Raw genomic sequence first — 22,132 nt, forward strand, 5'->3', positions numbered from 1 at the left:
GCCATAATATTAATAGTTTTAACTAACTAATTTTTTTATTGCAAATTTTGGCTGTGAGCAGCATACTAATCCACAGGTCTATCGATAACCACCTGCTGCTTTTGTTTTTGTTGACATGGGCAAATAGAAAGTGTGTTTTGGCCAAAGGCCAGTAGCCCAGTTAATAGGCCAGCAGTAGGTTATACTAAGCCAATTTAACAATTTTTCTAACAATTTTGTACTTTTGCAGTGCAATGAAGGGCCGAGCGTATTTGGCCATTGGCAGCGTTTTTCTCGGCTGCTGCGGCGCCGTTGTTTTCCTCGAATCGCTGGTCAAATTGGATCCCGGGGCTGGTAATTTAATTACGACAGCACAATTCGCATTTATTGCCCTCGAGGGCTTCATCTTTACGGCCAAATTCGGCTGGACCAAGCGCGTTGTCAGCCTGCGTGATTATGCTCTGCTCGTGGCCATGTTCTTCTTGACCAGCGTGTGCAACAATTACGTGTTCCACTTGAAAGTGGGCATGACGCTGCACATGATCATACGTGGCGGCAGCTTGATATCGAACATGTGCCTTGGCATCCTGGTGTTGAAGCGACGCTATCAACCCAGACAATATGTGGCTGTTGTCATGATCACCATCGGCATCTTCATTTGTACCTATTTCTCTAGCCGACAAATTGAAGTGCCGGCTGGAGAAGATTTGCTGACGGCAGCAGCCATGTTCTGGTGGTTTGTGGGCGTCTTTCTGCTGGTGCTGGCTCTGTTCATATCCTCGTACATGGGCATTACACAGGAGTTGCTGTATCGCAAGCATGGCAAATGCGCAAGGGAGGCGCTCTTCTACACTCACCTGTTGCCGCTGCCCGCCTTTTTGTGCCTCCACGACAACATACGCAATCATTGGAACTTGGCACTGGCCAGCGAACCCTATACGCTGCCTGGCCTCGGTGGCATTGCTGTGCCGCTGTTGCTGCTCTATCTGCTGGGCAATGTGCTGATGCAGCATCTGTGCATCAGCTCGGTTTACTATCTGACCACCGAATGCAGTTCCCTGACAGTGACCTTCATTCTAACGCTTCGCAAATTTGTCTCCTTGGTGTTCTCTATAATCTACTTTCGCAATCCCTTCACGCTTTATCACTGGCTGGGCACTTTGCTTGTTTTTGCGGGCACTTTGCTTTTTGCCGACGTCTTTGGCTCGAAGCGTAAGACTGTGAAAACTCATTAAGTATTCCGAACTTATAGCTATAATGAACAAAGTCTCAAAGATTGATTATTCCATTTTACATTTAAGTACAAATTACAATAGAATACACATATATACGAAATAAAAGTACAATTGGTTAAAAGTAAAGTTACAAAAAACTGCTGCTGTGACGACGATTTCTCAATGCAATTGTTTCTTTGGCTTTATGGCTCTTGGACGCACATACATATAAAATACTAATAAAAGATACACTTAAATACACGATCGGTATCTCTCGATCTCTCTGCCTGTCCCTTCTAATACTGCTGCAGCTCGAATCCAGTCAAGCCACACACTTTGGATGGACTGGAGATCTACGCACTGATGCCAAATTCCCGCTGCAACCATTTGACAATCGATTTGTAGTTGCGATTCATCCAATCAACGCGTATGTCCACCTGCTCCATGATCTGTTGAATTGGCCTGTCGTATGCCCAGTGTGCATCGTGGACTAACTCCTCCAACTCTGCCAGTTGGAACTTTGAGTTCATGCGCTTCGTGGCAAACTTAAGCAACGTATGAATGTTGGATATCTGCGAACCCATGCTGCAAAGTTTAAATGATTAGTTTAAGTAGCTTGAATAAATAAAATAAGCACTTACTATTCATTAATGTGCTTCCAGTTATTGCGCAGATAGTCAAAGGTAATCTCTTGTCCCACCACAGTATTGGAGACAGCGGCAAATACCCGGAATACATCCTGTTTGCGTATGTGTTGGCCGGCAACAGAGCGGCGCAAATAGCGATAGAGCAGCCAAGGTTCCTTGGAACAGCCCAAGGCGCTCAGTAGTATCTCCTTCTCGGCGGGCACATTTGTCTTCAAGTACCGCTCAAAGGCAAAGTCCCACTCGTATTCCGTGCCATACTGAATGGCCGAGCAGTAGACAATGCCGCGCATATTCGGATTGATTCTTTAAAAAGCAAGAACATTAGTTATAGAAGATGGGAAATTAAAACTTCGACTTACGGATTGTAGGTATCGGGATTGGGTGTTTGTACCCAGTTTTGGAATTGCTTAGTGCTCTCAGAAATGCAGCTCTGAAGACCCAAATGACAGGCCATGCCAAGAATTTCGGCACGTTTTAACAACAGCGGAATGTTTTCATCGTCACTCGGCAATTCTTTGCTAACTTCGTTGTATACGCGAACCAGAAGTTTCAGCAAATAGTTCTGCAAAGATGACAACACATTGTTAGTGAGTGAAGAACAAGGAATTGATTGAAGTTCTCAACCTTACCTTAAGCAGATCGTAGTCACCTGACTTGACAAACATGGAATCGATAAAGTTAAAGTTCGTGATGGCTGCTTTCCAGGGCACATGATTTGTTTCGTGTGCCAAATAACGCGTCAGATTCATGGCTGTATCGTAGGATAGATACGATCCTCTAGCCAAATTCATAACATCATCGATCAACTGTGCACGATTCGCGGGCACAATCTCTGCAAAGTGCACTTCATCCATCAGATGTGCGGTGATGGCACGCCAATTATCCAGATCGTAGTTAACACGATAGTAACCCGTCTGCTGTATGTTGAAGATGAACCATTTGGCAGTTGATAGATTGCGATTCTGCAGCTCGTAGGTCTTGGTGTGCGGTATCCAAGTGAGGGGACGAGTGTTGTTAAAGTTCAGCTCGGTTGCAGTGGTGTATGTGATGGGTATCCACCAAAGCAAACCATCATCCGACTTGCTGCTGTTGCCATAGACAAAACGCACTTGCTCCAGGCGAATGGCATCTGAATTGGGATGACGCGAAATCTTCACAACCGGATAACCAGTCTGCAAAGTCCAGGTGTCCATTATGGCTTTGACACTCGTGCTGCTGTCCAGCAAACCAGATGCCTTGGCCTCATCGGTGAGGAAGCGCCACAGATCGTCCTGCGTAGCGGATTTATATGCCCTGCAAAAAAAGCTTTTAAAAAGGGAATTACTTAGAGCAGACTTCACTTACATCTCACGCAGATATTTGCTTAATCCTCCACGGAAAACTGTGTCGGTGAGGAAGTGACTCATCATGCGTATCACAGTCGATCCCTTGGCATATGAAATGCGATCGAATAGCTCGAAAATTTCCTGTGGATTGCCCACTTCCTGCGAGATCTTGTGCGACGTGGTCAATGCATCCAGTTGGAACACGGTTTGCAGCTCGTTGACTACAAATTCATCGAGCAACTTCCATTCGGGTGCCACAGCATTGGCAGTCAGATATTCCATGTAGCTGGCAAAGCCTTCGTTCAACCAAATGTCTGACCACCAGCTAGGCGTAACCAGATTGCCGAACCATTGATGAGCTAACTCATGTCCCACCACAGAAGCCACACGCTGCTTATTGCTGGCCGTGGCCACGCCCTGCTCATAAAGCATCGCGGTTTCACGGAACGTTATCAAGCCCCAGTTCTCCATGGCGCCTGCCTGGAACTCTGGCAACGCAATCATGTCAATCTTGGGCAAGGGGAAAGCAATGCCAAAGAAGTTCTGCAGGAAATCAAGTATTCTGGGCCCAACACTCAAAGCATACTCCGCTGAACGTATGGCATCAGCACGCGCCCAAACGGAGAAGTTGCCCGACGAGATGTGCGTAAAGTCAGAGATGGCATAGGCCACCAGATAGGTGGACATGGGCAGCGACTCGGCAAAGTGATCCCACACATAGTTGGGTATGGAATCGCTGTAAGTTAAAAGGGAATAAATGAAGAGTTGTATTATTTAAATAGAGTTTAGTAACTCACTGATTGTTGCTGTATACGATGGGCATGTTGGAGATGGTGGTGAGGTGACGTGGTCGCGCAATGTGCAGCGTAAAGTTGGCTTTAAGCGCAGGTTCATCGAAGCAGGGAAAGGCGCGTCGAGCGTCTGTAGCCTGGAACTGTGTGGAAGCAACCCATCTGCATAAAAAATAGAAGAACAGTTGAGGGAATATTTAGTAAGGGCTTTAAAATTCTATATTATATTTTACATACTACTACACTACTTATATTTAAAGTATTTTTAAACTATTATTAATTAGCTTAATCAGTTCCTAATTTCATCAAAGTGTTTCAGAACATGCGGTTGATGGTTGAGGTACACAAATTGGTTCTAAAAGTTGCTTTGACTAACAATCTGGTATATATTGTACTCTATGGCATGTTTTTAATACAGATCTAAAGCAATATACCAAATATAGGCTTCGGTATATTTTAATATTTTTCGGTATATTAATTTATTATTATAAGTATTGTATTTAGTAGTATAGAATATGCAGTACTATATCAATATACCAAATATAGGCTTCGGTATGTTTCAGTATTTTTGGGGATATTATTTTAGTAGCATAAGTATAGAAGTTAGTACTAGTGGTATAGAATAGTATAAAAATAATACCGCACTGCAGCATTCTTACTGTTTTTGCAATACAGTACTATATCAATATACCAAATATAGGTTTCGGTATGTTTTAGTATTTTTTCTATATATATTTATTTAGTAGTATAAGTATAGTATTTAGTAAAATATTATAAGAATAATACCGTACTGTAGCATTCTTACTCGTTTTTTCCCATGCTTGTAACTCAATACAATAAAAACTTTGAATTATTACTTTAGTTACCAAGTGTTTTGCAGCTTATTTAATTCTAATTTAATTGAGTAGATTTTAACCTTAATTCTAGCTACCATAATAGTTATTAATGTTTAGCCTTTCACCATAATCAAAGTCCCTATTAAATCTTCCTTACCTCGTCTCATTGAGCACCTCGTAGGAGCTGCGATAAAAGCCCTGCAGATAGTCCTTGATGATGCCCGAGAAGCGAATGTGCACCACATACTCCGCACCGCGTTGTAACTTGTCGTACAACTGGATGATGAAGAACTGCTTGGCAGCCACCAGATACTGTTGGTGAATGCGCAAACTATCCGGTTCCCATTCATCCTTATTTCCTTTCGATATCACACGATAGACGGCGACATCGTTGCGTGTAATATTCAGATCCTCGGCATGCATGGTGATGTTGTAGCAATCTTCGAGAACACGCACACGGATCTGAACGATGCCTGTGAAGCTAAAGTTGCCCTCCATCTGTGGCACCAGCGTGATGTTGTACTTCAGTGGTTGCACAGAGCGTGGCAAACGCACATCCTGATCGTATTTGGGGCCATCGTCGCCGCCATGCGTTGCCTTCGAGTTGTGCGATCGAATGCTGGTGCAAACAATTTCCTCACCATTTTCAGGCCCAAATTGACCGCAGGTGGCAAAATTATAGACAATGAAGCCAACTGCAAGCATTGTGCACAAGAAGAACGAGGCGAGGATGACGACTGTCATCAGGGAGACGCTGTAGCGTTTGGAGAATGTTGTCGTCACTGGATTCGTTGCATTGTTGCTTGCCACATTCGGCGTGGCGTTGCCGTGACGATTCTCCATGCTGAGATTCTCGTGCAGCGGCACTTCCTTGACCACCATGCTGAAGTAGATGAAAATAGTAGAGAACGTAATAAATATAAGTTGTACCACAAAATTCCATTATAACGATCATATCGGTAAATCTCTGACGAAAATATCGCGTGCGACGCTATTTAATATGAAAACAAGTAAGAAATCTACAGTCGAGTGTGCTCGACTGTGAAGTATCCGCTACCCATTGAGAATAAAATCGAAACAGTGAAGTATTAATCATAAAATATATACTAAATGTATATCATAGGCTATGTTTGGTATATTGACATATTACTACATTCAAAATATACAATTGAGTGCAAAATATTTCAGGTTGTTAGTCAAAGTAAGTAAGACCCCATTGCAGTAAGAGTTTTGCGGTATAAAATAGTATTTCTTAAGTAACTTGCACAATCCCTCATAACATTCTTAATCCAAAATTCAAACCTCTTACTTTAAACGAATTTTCAATAAAGTTGAAGCTTACAGCTCTTGATTAGCACTTTAATTAAAGCTACGAATGATTTTGAAATTATTTTTCTGTTGCAAAAATGAATGAATTCGCACGATAATCAAAATAAATGAATGAATTTTATATATTTTATCGTAAAACAGAACAAGTTCCTAAGATCAATCTTAGCTCTAAATATAGTGCTAATCCAGAGCTATTAGGATACCCTTTACTTAATTTTCAAATTGCTTCAGTTTATGTTTCTTTACTGTAAATAGTGACACTTTAATAAGACACATTTTTCGCAAGAGAATTAACCATATTTAAATTTTAAATATTTGTTCCTCTACTCTAATAATTAATGTAAAGAAACTTCACACAATATATAATGTTCTAGAACAAGGTATTACAAAATTGACCAAGCTATGAAATCATTGAATTGCTCTTGAAGGAGATTATATTGAGGAATAAAACATATTCGGATCACAAAAAAAAACGCGTTAGTCTTAGTCATACGATTTATTGCGTGATGTATTAATACATTTGAGACCACAACCATTATTGCGGAAATTTTTTTATTCTGCAAATTTATTTGTTTATACTTAAGATTTATTTTGATCAACAGGATCATAAATAGGCTTTATTATTTTTAGTTTTATAGCTTTTATTTATAGTTTTTGTGATATTAAATGACTATGGTTCAAAATTTATTCAGTTTCTGAAAAATAAATTATTTTGTGAACCATAAAAGTCTTAAAAATCATAAATCATAGATGATACGTAAAGTTTCCTTTAGAAATATAATTTATTTCATACTGAATTTCTTCCAAATATATGATTTTTGTTTAAGAATGATTATTTTCGATCCCTGAAAAGCGGTTAGTTAAGAGCACCACATCCGCTTCGATTGCCACTTCCACTTCCTCATTCACTTCCGCTGCAATTTGTGTCACTTAATTGTGCTGAAGTTGGACGATTGAGAGGTGGCAAGAACTGTGGTGGTTGCAGCATTACTTTGCTGCAGCGTAGTAACTCGATATGCAACTGCAGGTTGCAATCTCAGCCAGCGATTGCCACTTAAGTGGTTTCCTTGCGACAAAACCCTTGAGCTCCTTCTTTAGTTTTGTGTGGTTAACAAAAAGGGTTGCACACGCTTGCTTACATATTTATGTTATGTGATTAACCCCTTGACGCAGTGCAGCACAAAGGATTCCCCGAATTTCCCTTAAAATGGTCAAAATCACAAAAGTAGACAACTTCCCCTTTTGGTAATGTCTTTACTTAAACATCACTTGCACTTGCCTCAAATTGAAAGTTTAAGTTACAGTTGTAAAGCAAAGACAGAACTTTTTCACACTTGAATTCTTTGGGGAACTTTAATAAAGTTTGAATTAAGATTGTTATTTTAATAATTGAATCTTTTCAATGTATAATCAAAACAACCAGTTTATAATGTTTACAGCTTGAAGCATGAATTAGATTGAATTATGAAGCATGAATTAGGATTGCTATTTTAGTAATTGATTTTCATAAAAACCTTTTTCATTTTATTATATTGTTGATTATATGATATATTATAATCAAATCAACCAGCTTAACAACTTAAAGACACATCTATAACATGTTTCATTAAGACAGCTTTAAAATTGGCAGTAAAATAAGTCTGTTTACTTCATTTGAAATTTGTTTTCGTTTTGCAAAACTCAAAATAAATTTGCAATTTTTATTTTAACGAAATAATACAAAATGTATACTAAATTTTAAAGCTTTTTATGACATGTTGTGTAATGACTTCTCATTACACAAACTAAGCACATGTTAAAGTTTGTTACGATCGTCATCACAACACTGTTCAAATCTTTAGGAACTTTTAACTAACAAGAAAACAGGTCTTACAGCAAGTGCTCAATTTCAGTTAACACATGTAATACGAATTCAATAAGTGGCTGGCACTTTTCTCTTAGCGGGTTTTTTTTTCCTCCGCAACAAAGCGTTAAAGCTTACAATTAATTGTATGCTAATTCTCGGTAGGGAATTCTGAAAAGTTGCGAACAATTAACATTTGCGGTTTTTACCATCTTCAACTTGTTATGCGAGAATTAAAAGCGCCAATTCCAGACGCTATCAAAATATCATCATACCATATATACTATAGACTATAGGAAATTATTCATGCTGTCCAGAGATAAGCTTATGGAGCAGCTTAATTCAATTAAGTTTCCTTTTCAATTAGCAACAATTTGGTCAAAGGTTGAAGAGTGATGACCATTTCTTATAAAGAAGATTAACAATTGTTGATTGCAACTCTGAACAGCACTCTATATACAGCAAGCTTGATATTTAATGTATTTATGCATATTTAGGAACTTTATTATATTTTAAATTGCTTCAAAGCTAATTTTTGACTTTTAAGATTTAAAGATTTAAAATATTTAAAATATTAAAATAAATATATATTAAAATAAATATAAAGAGCAACCTGTTTCCGAACGGAACTAAATATTTTAAAGATTATTAGAACGATAGTTTTGCTTAAGTGTTTTGAGAATTTCTTTCTATGCTCTTCAGAGATATTTATTATTTGTTAAATTTATTTTCTCATCATTAAATTAGGTTATGAAGTGTCTGGCTGTCGAATACGCTCGATTGATTCATGTTCTTTGTACTGTTCGAATATGCAAATTTCGCATTAAAAATAAAAAAATAAGTGACATATGAATGTCCATAACAGAATTATTTATTATTTGTTAAATTTCTTTTTGCAACATTTAAATTAGGTTATGAAGTGTCTGGCTGTCCAATACGCTCGATTGATTCATGTTCTTTCTGCTGTTCGAGTTCGGAAATTTCGCATAAAAAAGAAAATAATAAGTGACATATTAATGTCCATAACAAAGTAATTCATTATTTCTTAAATTTTTCTTCTCAACCTTTAAAACTTCGTCAAGAAGTGTCTGGCTGTCGAATACGCTCGATTGCTTCTTGTTCTTTGTGCTGTTCGAATATGCAAATTTCGCAAACAACAAGAAAAAATAATAAGTGGCATATGAATGTCCCCGAATGTCCCGGCTAATTGAGTTGAGTTATGACATTAATTTGATCTGTGTTGTTGGCTGTTGCAAATTGCAACAATTAAATGCTGGGGCGATTGTGGCAGCAACAGCAACAGCAACCGCAGCAGTGACAGTGGCTGTGACTGCGACTGTGACTGTGGCAGAGCGATGTTGACCCTGTGACCTTCATTAAAAAGCTGAAATGAGACGACGACGCGTCGCCCTCGTCTGTCTTTGGGGAGTGCCACACTTGGTTGGGTGGATTTGGTTGAAAACGGGGGTTTCGAATGGTCGTTGTTGTTGTCGTTGGTCGTTGTCCCATGGCGAGGGTCCAATTTATAGAATTATATTTTATTGATCACATGCGTAGGCAAAAGATAATGAAGATGACCGAATATGATGATTAAGGTGCTCATGATGATGATGACGACAACGACAACAACGCTTCGTCTCTGTGTGGCAAATAATTAATACAAGGACATGAATTGCAGACTCGCCTTCAATGATGTACATGGGTGTGTTTAAAGCACATCTATGAATATGTTAGTATATATGTGCATGGGTGTGTGTGTTAGTCCATTTGATTAAAACAGTTGAAAACAGATTTAATCGCTTGTGTGCCCCGCGGCTTTTGCTTTTGCTCTGGCTTTGCTTTGAAATTGTTTTTCACTCGCACGCATTTTTAGACAGCTATGGCCATAAAAAGTTTATTTATTACACGATGACAGATTATCATAATGATGATGTTAATGTTTATGTGGCATGCGCTTGCCAAACCCCTCCCCCCATCTTCTCTCCTCTCCAATTGCTTCACCCTGATTTAGTACGAATTCGAAATCATTTTGGTACCAATGAAGAAGTGATCTCCATTTGGTTTTGCCAATTTGCACTTGGGCTCTAATCAAATTTCGGCCCAAAGTTAAATAGACTTTTCTGCATTTGTTTTTTATTTTACTTTATTTTTTGTATCTCTCTCGTTCTTTCCTTCCGTCAGTTTTTTTTTTTTTTTTGTGTATACACACTTTATGAATTCAGTCTATGAATGGTCATAATAAAAAAAAGAGTGCTCATTTAATTAAGGAAATTTTTTAGCAACGAATTATTTATTAATCCTGCGTGAGCAGACCATAAATAATGAACGTATTCGTACGTACTACGTACGTTGGCATTTATGTACAGTGAACACTCGGCGAACGGAACAGACAAGCACAGCTGTCGATAGCGAAATTATTTTTGGTCAATTGCTTGACATAGTTTCGCTATATTTAGTTTAATTGGTAACTAAGGCGATCCAAATATGTACACATTTTTAGGTTTATAAATAGTTTTTAAAAAAATATACATTTCTTGTATATTGAATAGAAGTTTTTATTGAAGCGAAAATTAACACAAATATCCGAAAATTTCAATATGCCAAAATATGGAAATTCCCCATGTAAATATTTACACAACAAATTTGCTTATTATCAAGATGAAAGATTGTAAATAATACAACAAAAATCAGACAATTTAATTTGATGCGATATATGCGATATATTTGTTAAAAACTTTGTTTAAAATGATTTCACAGTTACTATTATTATTATATGCCATTTTTTCATTGCCATTCACCCCATTTAATTATATGTAATTTGGAAAGTTTTATTTTAATGATTCAACAGTGTATTTTTTTTTTAAATGTCATTTGCTTTTTATTTTTAAAGGTTTTAATAGAATATACCCGAAGATTTGGTATTATTCTATTATTTTAACTAGATTTTTTAAAGTTTTCTTTTCTTTGTTAAATAAAAAATAAATAAATAAATAAAAATTTAACCAAGTTAATAAATTTTTCAGTTTTTCTTAATGATCTGCAAAATTTCAATTTTTTTCTTAATGAAGCTCTTACTGTAAATAAAGAAACATATTTTATTGCTTGTCAAAGGGAGGGGTAGGGATGGCAGGAGCCTATCAAGTGTCTGTTAATGTTGAAAAGCCGGGTGTACAGAAATTAATTTGTTGTTTATCTTTAACAGATGCAAAGATGATGCTGAAAGATGTGCGCAAAAGCATCAACAACAAAGTCAACGGAAGAGGAACCGACGGGGGGTGGGGAAGGTTATTGTATACAAAATAAACAACATTTGAATTGTGCAGAAATAAAAACGAAATTAAATGGAGTGTCGATAAGTTCACGGCTTATATTAGCATATGCACACAAACACACGCAGAGCATATGTACATATGTATGTGTGTGATGCTGCCGACGTCTCTCATAGCAACGACAGGCCCCAAAAGCTTTAGTAGATTGATGGAACAACATCTGGATTTGTGTTGAACCGTGGCAAAAAGCAATATCCACTTAAAATTAAAATCAAATTAAAAGGGACGATAAATGAATTTTAATCTGTTTTTGCTTTTTTCTTTCTTTCTTTCTTTTTGCATATTTACATACCTTTTCAACCTGTTGGCAGTTCTCTTCCGACTCCTTGCACACTTATTCTTTTCGTCAGCTTTACAGCTATGCAGTTTGTGTTATTCGCATATGGCAGTAAACACAGCACTTTACACAAACACACACACACGCACGGATAGTCAAGCGGAGGCACTCAGTGGTCACTAATACAATTACAAGCGAAAATTTGCATATGTATGTCTGACGGTCAAGGCAATACTTTCACTAGAACAGGCGCGCGTTGATAATAATTGAATTAAAGTAAACAAATTGCTGCTGCCAGGAAGATGAATTCACTTTTCGCACTCTCCTCCACCGCTTCACGACACTGTATGAGCTCATACAAAGAGTTTCTGCATATAAATGCAATTGAAAGTGTTGTGACTGAGGCGCCGGCAGCTGATGCGCTGTAGGGAATGAAAAACACAACCGCTGCGCCTAACTGTCGAGAACAGACTGAAAGCGCAACAACAGCACAACAACGGCAAGAGCGCCAACATAATCGCAACTCACGTACAGATCGAAAACGAAATAAAGAGAGCAACGCGCGGCGTGGAGAATTTGCACTGTCTCTCAGTCGGTGTTTTTGTGAGTGGGTGCGTTAGTGTGTTTTTGGCGGCGAAATAGTGAGAGTGAAAATTAAGCAGAACAGACGATATAAATATTTTAAACGGTCGGCAAATGTGTAAAACTTGTGGCAAGTGTAATAAAATATAATATTTAAGTGCACTTATTAATAAACAATGGATGTACCCTCAAAAATTAAATAAACGTGAAGAAAAACGACTTGAAAAGTGAGTAAAAAAGATTCTTATACCAAATACGCACACACACACACATAACACAGAACGTAGAAGTGAAAGTATTTAAATTGCATGCTTCATAAAGCAAAATACCATAAAATCTATTTTCATTTGCACAATTTACAGTATGACTTTACAATTGCTTGCAATAATTGTATGGGAACTTAGCTAAGCTTTGTAATTTCGTCATTAAAATATTTTCAATACACACATACTATTGCAATTATAACGGTTATTTCCATGGGCTATCGTCGTTATTATCGATATTTATCAGTATTGCTTGTTCGATAGTTCTTATCAGTTTGCATACGTCATCCCTGAAGTCGTGCAAGTGTGACCATTTGTGTAAAGCACAATTTCGATATATTTGGTATATTCCGCTTGCAGCTACGTTTTTGCTTTGTAATTGTTTTTCTTGCTAGTTGGAATTTTATAGATTTGCATTTTCAATATGCATTTTAAAGTTGTTTATGTGACTGTTGGCACCACCAAATTCGATGGACTCATCCGAGCGATGACATCAGATGCAGGTTTATATGCATTGCAAAAACGCAAATGCCAGAAACTTGTTTTGCAGCATGGAAACTCATTGCCTCTTGAGGAATCCGAACTGAAGCTTATCAATGAAAAATACGGCATCGAGGTAGAGCAATACAAGTTCCGCCCAAATATAGAGGATATCAAAGGAGCAGATTTGATTATCGGACATGCGGGTGCAGGCACCTGCATGGATATATTGAACAATCAGAAACCCGGAATTATTGTTGTCAACGATGAACTAATGGACAATCATCAACTAGAATTGGCTGGACAATTGGCAGCCGAGGAGTATTTGTTCTACTGTCAAGTGAGCGAGTTAGCCAGAAGTTTAGCCATACTGGACTTTGCCTTCCTTAAACCTTACATAGTAGATAAAGCTAATATGGCAAAGTTTGTGAATGCTTTGAATGGACTGATGAGACAATAGACCAGCTTTGTTTTTCGCCCTCGACATCCGAAGTGGACGCCTAGGCTAAGCTATATGTGTATATATTTTGAGTAAACACGATTACATGAACATTAGACGACGATATTATAAATGTGGCTATACGTTATATATATATAAATTCACGTTAATTAAACATTAATATAGAACGACAATTACTAAGCATATTTTAAATTCCTTTATAATTTTCTTTATAATCTTCTGCATAAGCAATGAGACTCCTTGACATGCTTTGGTTGTTGTTTAACTGCTGCTGAGTCAACTATTTATTTATTCGGCATCCCCGGAAGCAGAGCCGCCGTTTTCAATGATGCTGTCAAAGGAGAAGGGCTGGAAAGCATATCCTTGACCCAAATAGAATTTGCTCTGGAATTCGACCCTGTGAATGTTGTAAAATATAATTAGTAAATATCAGAATTTGTGACATTGCAGTGGTAGACAAACCAATGCAGACGCAGCGTGTGCAGGAAGGCTGATAATCCCTCCATCAAGACCAAAATGCCAACGGTGAGAATGGCCCAGAAGGCAAAGACGACGGTGACGAAGACTCCGCCATACCAGCCTTCTTTGTTCAGGCCAATGGACAAGACCATTGTCCACAAGACCTCGGCAAGTTCTGTCAAATACAGAGAATACAATTAGCCAAGATTGCAATATAAAGTTGAAAGAGAGGAACTTACGGGCATGGGCAAGCGATAGAGCCCAGAGACGCAAATAGGATGCAGTATGCGAAACCGAACCGAGCACATACTCAATGGTGTGAATGCCCTGATGTATGAATATCTCGGACATCTCCTCCTCGTCATGATGTCCGGCGCCGCCATGGCCACCGCCTCCTCCGCCATTGGACATTCCGCCCACCTCAGCATCGGCACCAGTTATGGGCTGCACCTATATTTGTGTGAATAGAAATTGAGATTAGTGTTGAATTCTTCTGGGTGACTCGAAACTAGGTGACAAAACAAATGACACGACTAACCTCTTCCTTTAGCATTTTTTGGATATTTGGTGTAAAGTTTATTGGTTTGTTTGTTTGGGTGTGATTTATTGGTTGGGTTAGTTGAAAAGGTAACGAGGCAAGGTACAAATAAACAGAAGTGCAAACATAAGTTCAGCTGTTAAATGTAAATTGTCTTATAATGTGGCTCTAATGTGGGGTGACTAGTGAATGCATGAGGCGAGGCACAGAGATCAAATGTAGATGACATCAACTACTTACGTTGGCCAGCTTGCGAGCCTGCATAATCTTGATGGGTTTGCCCAGCAGCATGACGGGAATGCAGCCAAGTGCGATGAGCACAAAGACAACCTGTATGAAATGCTGTCCCCAGAACATGTAGACTTCACATCCCTGTGCTGGTGTCTTTGGAGTATTGAACAACACCATGTCAATGAACGTAATGAGAATCGAAGGAGCACAAGACTCGGTATATGGCACTGCAAACAACGAAGACAATTATAAAAAGTGTAAAGCAGTCCCTTCGACAACTTACTTTTGTTGGTAGCCGCATAACGATTCCATTTGATAAACATCAACAGCACCATGTAGAAGAAGAGCAGCAGCAAGAAGACCAACTGTGGAATAAACTCGTAGATCAGCGACAAACGGTTCCGGAAGTATGTGTGATTGTGCCAGCTCATGACAACGCCAAAGATCATGTGCAAGACGCCAAATATGATGGAGATCTTCATTTTGTAGGCATTCTGAAAGACAATCTTATTCGAGGTGGCCACCTGCCAAATGGGATCCATGCCAAACGGATACGGAGTGCCTTCGTAGTCGCTTGTTGCCGGACTCAACTGCAGCATCTTGTTGTTCCACACAGTCGACTTGTTGTACGATACATGCCAATGCGAACCAAATATGTTGAGCGACTTCGAAAAGATATCGTTGTAGATCAGACCCGTATACATGGAAAAGACGCCCATCAGGAAGATGATATAACGTCCGCCAAAGAAAATGTTCCAAATCTCATTGTCCGTCTTCTGGGCAGCCAAACCCTTTTCCTTGCGTATCATCCACAGACCAAAGAGCGCCATAATAGCACCATGTCCAATGTCGCCGAACATCACAGCAAACAAAAACGGAAACGTGATGATCGTGTAAGGAGCCGGATTCATTTCCCTGTAGCTAGCCACGCCATAGGCATCGATGAGTGCCTGAAAGGCTTTGGTGAACTTGTTGGTCCGATTGTAAGTCGGAGGATTCTCAAACGTTTGCATACGATTGAGAATTGGTGGCACCGAGGAACCTGAACGTTCTGTACCCCGACGCAGTGCCAGCTGGATGGTCTCAATGTCCAACAAGGGCACCCAACACTCGGCAATCAGACACTTCTGGGTCACATCCAGATTGAAGAGATTCAGCGTATGATAGATGGCCTTGATTTTGCGCACCTTGACGAACCAGTTCTTCAGATTCTTCGCGGCAGCGACCAGAACACGATGACGATGATCCTGTGTCTGTCCAAGCACAGTGTTTAGATCCTCAATGCGCGTCATCACACCCATGGCCATCTCACGACGATCGGCTGGCGCTTCGGGGCATGGATAGAGCGTGGCACGGAAGCCTTCGCAGATCTTCTTGACGCGAGTCTTGAGCTGATCACCTTGGAAGAAGATGATGAACACCGATTTGTAGACTTGATCGCCCTGAAATAAGAAACAGAAGATTAGGGAGGCATTTTATAAGGAGTACAATCGATTTACTTACATTGGTGGGATCCTCCAAAGGTGATTCAATCATAGCCTGACGCAGAAAGACGTTGCCTCGACAGGCGCGCCACAGCATTCGCTCAAAGGCCGGCAGCTTCTCACGTGAAATGACGCCAGCGACGAAGCTAAAGGGATAAACGATTAGTAGGAAAGGCACATGGCGTGGTTTTATATGCAATATCATCATGTCATATTCAATACATTCCGGTTAATTACAGCGAAAAGGAAAACTAAACTCTCAAGCACAAATACCAATATGAACGCATTATGTGGAGATGGAGATTGATGGAAACGACGACGACGACAAAGGATTCGGGGAATTCACTTGGTTTTTTACGAGGGGAAATTTCACTTTGTTATGCGGCGAGAGCGAAGCTAATGGAGATGACGACACTATATACAATATACAGTTTTGCTTTTTGATTTTTGTTGTTGTTTTTAATGAGGGCGCACATCGTGTTGCATGAGGTATTTTTATAATTTGTTTTTTCTTTCCTACTCTAATTTGGAATTTTGGTGTGGGATACCAACCATGGCAGATAATCCTCACGTTCATTCGATTTTTCCATAAAACTATAACAATTTTCGATATCGGTTTTGTTTTGTATTGTGCAACAATTGTTTGTTGATTGTGTGTATTGTTTTTGTTTCGTATTTGGGGGAAGAAAGGAACAGAACAAAGAAGTTTGTATTTAGGAGTTATTTTTTCTTGTTTTTCGGAAGAATTTTGCACAGAAAATTATTGCTTCAAATTGGATGGTAAAAGAAAAGTTCTCCCAAATCGACCCAAGTTGATATTGTGGACATCCTTGCCTGGCGACATGATTAAGTAGCATCTCGATGTGGATTTTGATTTTATTTTCATTATATTGTATGTAGTTCGATGGGGTTCTTGGGGATTTATTTGCATTAGGCGCGCGTCAGCTTCTTTGGTTAGTTTTATTATTATTCATTTTTTTCTTTTTTTGCGGCGTTAAGCAATAATTTAATGTTGCATAAAAATAACGTAATGAGTACGTAGTTATAGTAGAACTTATGTAGTATGTACACTGTTCGATACATACCCGAGTTGAACGGGACCCATGGAAGCACCGGTGGCGCGCACCTCATCCGTGATGAGAGCTCGCGTCATCGACTCGGTTGTGTGGTTCAAGCCGCCTTCCTGCTAAAAATTGTTGGAAAATTGCTTTGTTGATGTTGTTTTCGGTATTTTATGGTTGTGGCACACTTTTGTTATCTCTATGATTAAGTTAGTAAAGCTTTCCGCCTCCAAGATATTTGTATTTTGATTTAGATGTGGAGAAAACAAATTGCAAATGTGTGGAAGGAACTTAGAGAATGATTTATGGACCAACACCTGAGTAACCTTTGACCTTATGCTTACACTAATTATCATACAATATCAGACGCACACTCACACAGACATAGAGAGAGAGATATACATAGATATAGTTACAACATAGAGAGATAGGACAGTTTTATAGCCATGAAGAATGAGAGCAAGAGAGAGCGAGCGAGCGAGTCGGGTTTGTATTAAATTTTGTTGTTGATTGAGTTTTTATCATTTTGTACAGCGTTGTAGTTTTTTTGGATATTGCGCTGAGGTTGAGTTTAGTTTTCCATTTTGTTGTAGATTTTTGTGATTTGTTTCAGAGAGAGTGGTTGGTTACAGATCAATATTTACCCAAGCTTCAAATTTTGGCCCGGCTGGCTGGCGCGAACGCCCTCCTCGCCCAACAGCTGCGCTTGCTCATCCTCGTTCTGGTTGTCGGCCATCTGCAGATAGCGTCGATATTTGTTTGATGAATGGGACGTGCTCGATTTGTAAACCGCTGGCACCGACTTTCGGGACAATCGGGTCGTATTGTGTGTGCGGATGGCATTTAAATGTTGTGGGGACATTTGGTTGGGGGTCGGTTTTGTTGTTGTCGTGTGTTTTGTGCATTTTTAGCAATCGATGTTTTGTATTTTTTTGTTTTTGGGGAGTTTTTGTTTTGTTTTGGATTTTGGTTTGTTTGATTTGATTGAATATGGAAAATAAAACGTAAAAACAAATAATAATATAGCGAAACAAAATAACCAAAAAATTCATTAAATACATACTTAAAGAGACTAAACAATAGCTAACTATGTACAAACATAAATCAATTGGAAAATAGAATAGAAATGAACTTTCAGGGAAGAAAATTTGTACAATTGCCAGGAGATAGCATAAAGATGACAACAAATATGCATCTGGTTAATATATATATAATATAAATAAAATAAACTTCACGTCTGAGGATTGGAAGAATTGGTGAAATTAAAAACCAAAGCTGGAGTTGGTGCTTGTCATTGTGTTGGGTTAGGTTTGGTTTGATAGACTCGGTATTTGGTTAGCAAGTTTTTGTTTGTGTGCCATATGTTAATTGGAAATTGAATAATTTATAGTATGTAGAGAATGGCACCGCAGAACACCTTTTTTTTCTTTTTGTTTTTGTTAGCTTTCGGTGTCGACGCCCTATAATATTATGTAGATAGCCGTTAGCCAATAAACCGCATGCATACCTCATCGAAGAAGACTTGCGTCTTGCGCAATATATGCTTCAGTTCGGTCAACTCCAGGAAATTGCGTTTAAGCGCCTCTGCATTCTGGTTGACTTCCCTCAGCTCGTTCTCAAGTTTCTCAAAGGTAGCCTACCACAAAGATGGAGAAGCCATATAAATACAGAGATCAATGCAGGTTACTTATTTTCTTATACTCACCTCCAAATCGATCATTTCACGAGGTTGAGGAGCCTCAGGACTCTCGCCCGTATCCAGCATGGGAATGCCATCCTTCTTGATCTCCTTCTCGAGGTATCGCAACTTTCGTTCCATTTCATCACAACGTCGCACCTCGTTAACGAATTTGCGTTGAAATGCATTCACATCCGGATTAAGCTGCACAACAACACAACAAGTGAGAGACAATTATTTTTACCGTACAATTGTTTTATTGACCACTCTCTCGCTCTCTTACATCACGGAACTGAACCAATCCCAGTTCGCCAAGCTCGGAGACACAGGCATAGGCCGCCTCGCTCTGTAGGAAGAGCTGGCAGAGAGCCATCTCCTCACTACGAAACAATGAACCCATTTCGGACAGCTCAGCAATCCAGACAGCAGCTTAAAGGTTTAACTGCGAAACAAAGTAAATTGCATTAATTACTCACTAGGTGTATGAATTACGTTTTATGAGGGCGTCTTTCAACTGACTAAGGTGATTTTCCGCTAATGACGCCCCTTCTTATGTTGTCTATCGTTATGTTCGATTAGAATGACTAAATTATATACTCGACGCGACAGCGAAGAAAGATTTATTCTCTACACCGATTTATTGATTTTTCATTCGTTCGTTGGCAGATAAAAGAAAGTGCTGCCGTGGTACATTTTTCATGCTCCCACTTATGAATCACATTAGACTTTGCATTTTTTGAAGTTATCTTCTACACAAACAATTTGTGCAAGTGCTTTATTCAGTTTTACGTACCGTTCACTATTTATTAGGGGGCTGGCACTTGAAATTTCTGCACAGATAGTTAAAAACCTACAATCTTTTACGTGAGGAACTCAGCTACTAGAGATGGACAAACAAAACAATGGCGCTATCGATGTATCGATATTTTTGTCGATAAAATACTATGAGACCGCCGGTTAAATTTTGAAAATATCGCTTGCGCAGTAGAAACAGACCTAACAATATACCAAACTGCATTGGGAAGCGCAACATTTGAATTGCATTCTGTTTGTATCATAATCCCTAATTGCAATTGGTAAAAAGTCTTATTTTTTAAGAAAAAAGTCAGAAATTATCTGTACTAATAATAATACATCTTTTTAATTGTCTGTCTATACAAAAAAATTTAGAAACATTGCATCGATAGTGTTATCGGGTTTCTTCACGATGGTTTAAAGTTGTTTACTGTTATATTCGAATTGAGCTGTTTGGTAATATTCTCGATCAAGAAAATAACTGCGTCGAAATATTAATAAATTATGACAGTCTTAACCACATCGATGTTGATATTTTCTTTTCCTTCATTGTTTATTTTAATTTGATAGTATTTTTAAAATGTGTCACCAAAATTCGCAGTTTTTAAAGATATAAAATGGCAGTGTTGTAAGAATAAAAGTGGCTATTGCAGTAGTGTTAATGGAATGCAATTTGCACGTGCTAATGCCTGTCAATTAACATTAGTTGTAATTTGCATTTGTTATGCACCCATTAACAGTGCAGCTTTTGAGTGTTTAATCACGCCTTCCGTCCGCTCTTTGCACGTACTCCAAAAAAAAAAACATTGTGTACGCCTCTCTTTAGCAGAAGAGAAGAGAGTGGGCGCCGGCGAGTCCTTGGCTTTACAATGGCCAAAGAACCAACAACGAAACGAAGGCAGCGACGACACCAGCATCCGACGATAACGACGACGACGACGATGCTGCGTGGAGCACGATGCTTATTGGGCGACGTTTTTCGCTGCTCTGGCAGCGAGACGACAGTGTGAATTTGTAACTCGAGAGCGACGGAACGATTGCGGCTAAAAAAAAGGCTCGGTAAATGGTCCAGGCAAATAAATACACAAGCAACAACAACAACAAGAATAACAAGAATCAAGTGAATAGGCATAGCGAAGTGGAAAGTGGAAGTGGGGATGGTCAAAGCAGAAAATTTGATGCTTGCCGCTGTTTGAGTTCTGTTTCTGCCTCGTGCCTGACTTTGTTTATCTGTGTGTGAGTGTGTGTGTTTATGTGTGCGTGTGTGTGTACATACATAAATGTCTATGCGTGCGTGCGTGTGTGTGTGTGTGGGTCAGTGTGCCATTTTGCGATCCACCAAAAATGAATCAGACAACAAAGACAACATTTTTGTAATTGAAAAATTTACTGCTGCTGATGCTGCTGGTGCTGCTGAGATGTTGCTGGTTACATATGCGCGAGCGAGTTGCTGTGGTTGTTGTTGTTGTTGTCGTCGGTTTTTTGGGTTCGGGTTCTGCCGCGCCAGCACCGCAACCCCCAAAAGTATGCTACGCCACACACACACAACACACAGCATAGCCAAACACGAAATGAAATGAAAAAAAAAACGAAAATGTAAAAGGCAAAAAAAAATCAATCCCCCCGCAACGAAATTTTCCCGTTTTATGAAATTTCTTACAACAAATATTCTCAACAAAAAAGTGTGCGAAACAACAAAAAAAGAAGAAAAGAAAACAACAAAAAAAGACGATAGTCGAATGCGTGGAGTAAATAATTGGCCAAAGATTTGGCCACAAAAACGGCGAAAAGAGAAAAGCTCTCTGCTTTCCTTTTGCTTCCCTTTTGCTTTGCGCTGAGGCCGCTCCCAAAAAAAAAAGAACACAGCGAGTTTTAGAATCAACAACAAAACTGAAGAAAAGCAAAACATGTGAATTTGGCAATTGCAAAATAATTTCCACAAACTGTAGAATTAAAAACACTGTTGTTTGATCCACACACACGTTCCACACGTGCAGTCCACAACCCACATGCACATTTCTTCTTCATTTTATTTTTTTTTTTTTGATTTTTTTGTTGCTCTGGGCGCGACCTACTTAAGCTTAAGCTTAAGTTGAAGCTGCTCTCATTTGAAGGTCTTTTTGTTTTATTTGTTAATTAGCCACACACAAATCAAAGCGATCATTTTGTAAAATCTGTTTTCTAAATTGAATAATAAACGAGGACAATGCGAGATGCGATGTGATGAGATGCTTAACACAGTCCAATTTGTGGCGCGACAAATAGTTGTTGAACTACGACTTGGAGTAGTTTTCCTTTGCCCAATTTAGATCTAGTTAAGGTGTTTTGCAAAACTAAATTTAAATCCCACTCGCTTTATTAGCCTATACTTGATTTAATCAAGAGAGTGGAAAAAGAAGAGCCTATAATAAATAAATTGGGACTGATTGTGCGGCCAATTGAGAAGATGCCTCGTTACGTTCGAGGTGCCCCAGTAAAAAGTTGTGTGTGTGGCTGATTTAGTTGCAAATTCAAGATGACAATTGACACAA

At 39.0% G+C, this 22,132-nt stretch overlaps 5 protein-coding genes across 10 annotated transcripts in view; 3 read left to right on the forward strand and 2 right to left on the reverse strand.

Annotated features, from left to right (window-relative positions):
- Nucleotides 1-72: 72 nt before the first annotated feature.
- Nucleotides 73-1,340, forward strand: LOC117574495 (UDP-xylose and UDP-N-acetylglucosamine transporter). The gene is made up of 2 exons (XM_034258332.2): nucleotides 73-174; nucleotides 230-1,340. The coding sequence occupies exon 2, from the start codon at nucleotides 234-236 to the stop codon at nucleotides 1,212-1,214; it is 981 nt and encodes a 326-aa protein (XP_034114223.1). The 5' UTR covers nucleotides 73-174; nucleotides 230-233; the 3' UTR covers nucleotides 1,215-1,340.
- LOC117574494 (aminopeptidase N) lies at nucleotides 1,256-12,050 on the reverse strand. Its single transcript, XM_034258331.2, has 8 exons — nucleotides 11,586-12,050; nucleotides 4,950-5,675; nucleotides 3,963-4,118; nucleotides 3,185-3,901; nucleotides 2,470-3,133; nucleotides 2,200-2,402; nucleotides 1,835-2,143; nucleotides 1,256-1,778 (listed from the first exon to the last, which is right to left on the reverse strand). The coding sequence occupies exons 2-8, from the start codon at nucleotides 5,672-5,674 to the stop codon at nucleotides 1,547-1,549; spliced, it is 3,006 nt and encodes a 1,001-aa protein (XP_034114222.1). The 5' UTR covers nucleotide 5,675; nucleotides 11,586-12,050; the 3' UTR covers nucleotides 1,256-1,546.
- A 692-nt stretch (nucleotides 12,051-12,742) lies between these two features.
- On the forward strand, nucleotides 12,743-13,450 carry LOC117575850 (UDP-N-acetylglucosamine transferase subunit ALG13 homolog). The gene has a single exon (XM_034260268.2). The coding sequence runs from the start codon at nucleotides 12,840-12,842 to the stop codon at nucleotides 13,353-13,355; it is 516 nt and encodes a 171-aa protein (XP_034116159.1). The 5' UTR covers nucleotides 12,743-12,839; the 3' UTR covers nucleotides 13,356-13,450.
- Nucleotides 13,362-19,710, reverse strand: LOC117575848 (V-type proton ATPase 116 kDa subunit a 1). 6 transcript variants are annotated; one of them, XM_052007760.1, is made up of 12 exons: nucleotides 19,600-19,710; nucleotides 19,090-19,248; nucleotides 18,834-19,010; nucleotides 18,636-18,764; nucleotides 17,153-17,250; nucleotides 16,620-16,661; nucleotides 16,087-16,213; nucleotides 14,867-16,025; nucleotides 14,593-14,810; nucleotides 14,054-14,264; nucleotides 13,818-13,989; nucleotides 13,362-13,752 (listed from the first exon to the last, which is right to left on the reverse strand). In XM_052007760.1, the coding sequence occupies exons 2-12, from the start codon at nucleotides 19,204-19,206 to the stop codon at nucleotides 13,644-13,646; spliced, it is 2,559 nt and encodes an 852-aa protein (XP_051863720.1). In that variant the 5' UTR covers nucleotides 19,207-19,248; nucleotides 19,600-19,710; the 3' UTR covers nucleotides 13,362-13,643. The 6 variants fall into 6 exon arrangements, with proteins under 6 accessions (XP_051863720.1, XP_034116153.1, XP_051863721.1 ...); XM_034260262.2 differs by having other exon boundaries at nucleotides 17,153-17,253; XM_052007761.1 differs by lacking the exon at nucleotides 16,620-16,661.
- Nucleotides 19,711-20,450: 740 nt separating this feature from the next.
- LOC117575847 (dorsal-ventral patterning tolloid-like protein 1) overlaps nucleotides 20,451-22,132 on the forward strand; it is a 53,067-nt gene continuing 51,385 nt past the window's right edge. The window contains exon 1 of the mRNA XM_052007758.1: nucleotides 20,451-20,660. The gene's annotated coding sequence lies outside the window, so the exon portion shown is untranslated. The remainder of the gene's footprint in view (nucleotides 20,661-22,132) is intronic.

This window comes from Drosophila albomicans, chromosome 2R (assembly GCF_009650485.2).
Source record: "Drosophila albomicans strain 15112-1751.03 chromosome 2R, ASM965048v2, whole genome shotgun sequence".
Taxonomy (NCBI): Eukaryota; Metazoa; Arthropoda; class Insecta; order Diptera; family Drosophilidae; genus Drosophila; species Drosophila albomicans.

Excerpts from the sequence above, each read along its gene's own strand:
- LOC117574495 (XM_034258332.2), top strand. The coding sequence starts at position 234 with ATGAAGGGCCGAGCGTATTTGGCCATTGGCAGCGTTTTTCTCGGCTGC.
- LOC117575848 (XM_034260259.2), bottom strand. The coding sequence starts at position 19,206 with ATGGGTTCATTGTTTCGTAGTGAGGAGATGGCTCTCTGCCAGCTCTTC. Across the intron at positions 17,931-18,635 it reads CGCAAGTCTTCTTCGATGAG|TCGGTGCCAGCGGTTTACAA; the intron begins GTATGCATGCGG and ends TTGTCCCGAAAG. Across the intron at positions 13,990-14,053 it reads TCTATCGCTTGCCCATGCCC|AACTTGCCGAGGTCTTGTGG; the intron begins GTAAGTTCCTCT and ends TGTATTTGACAG.
- LOC117575850 (XM_034260268.2), top strand. The coding sequence starts at position 12,840 with ATGCATTTTAAAGTTGTTTATGTGACTGTTGGCACCACCAAATTCGAT.
- LOC117574494 (XM_034258331.2), bottom strand. The coding sequence starts at position 5,674 with ATGGTGGTCAAGGAAGTGCCGCTGCACGAGAATCTCAGCATGGAGAAT. Across the intron at positions 4,119-4,949 it reads GAGGTGCTCAATGAGACGAG|ATGGGTTGCTTCCACACAGT; the intron begins GTAAGGAAGATT and ends TTTTTTATGCAG. Across the intron at positions 3,902-3,962 it reads ATCGTATACAGCAACAATCA|CGATTCCATACCCAACTATG; the intron begins GTGAGTTACTAA and ends TTTAACTTACAG.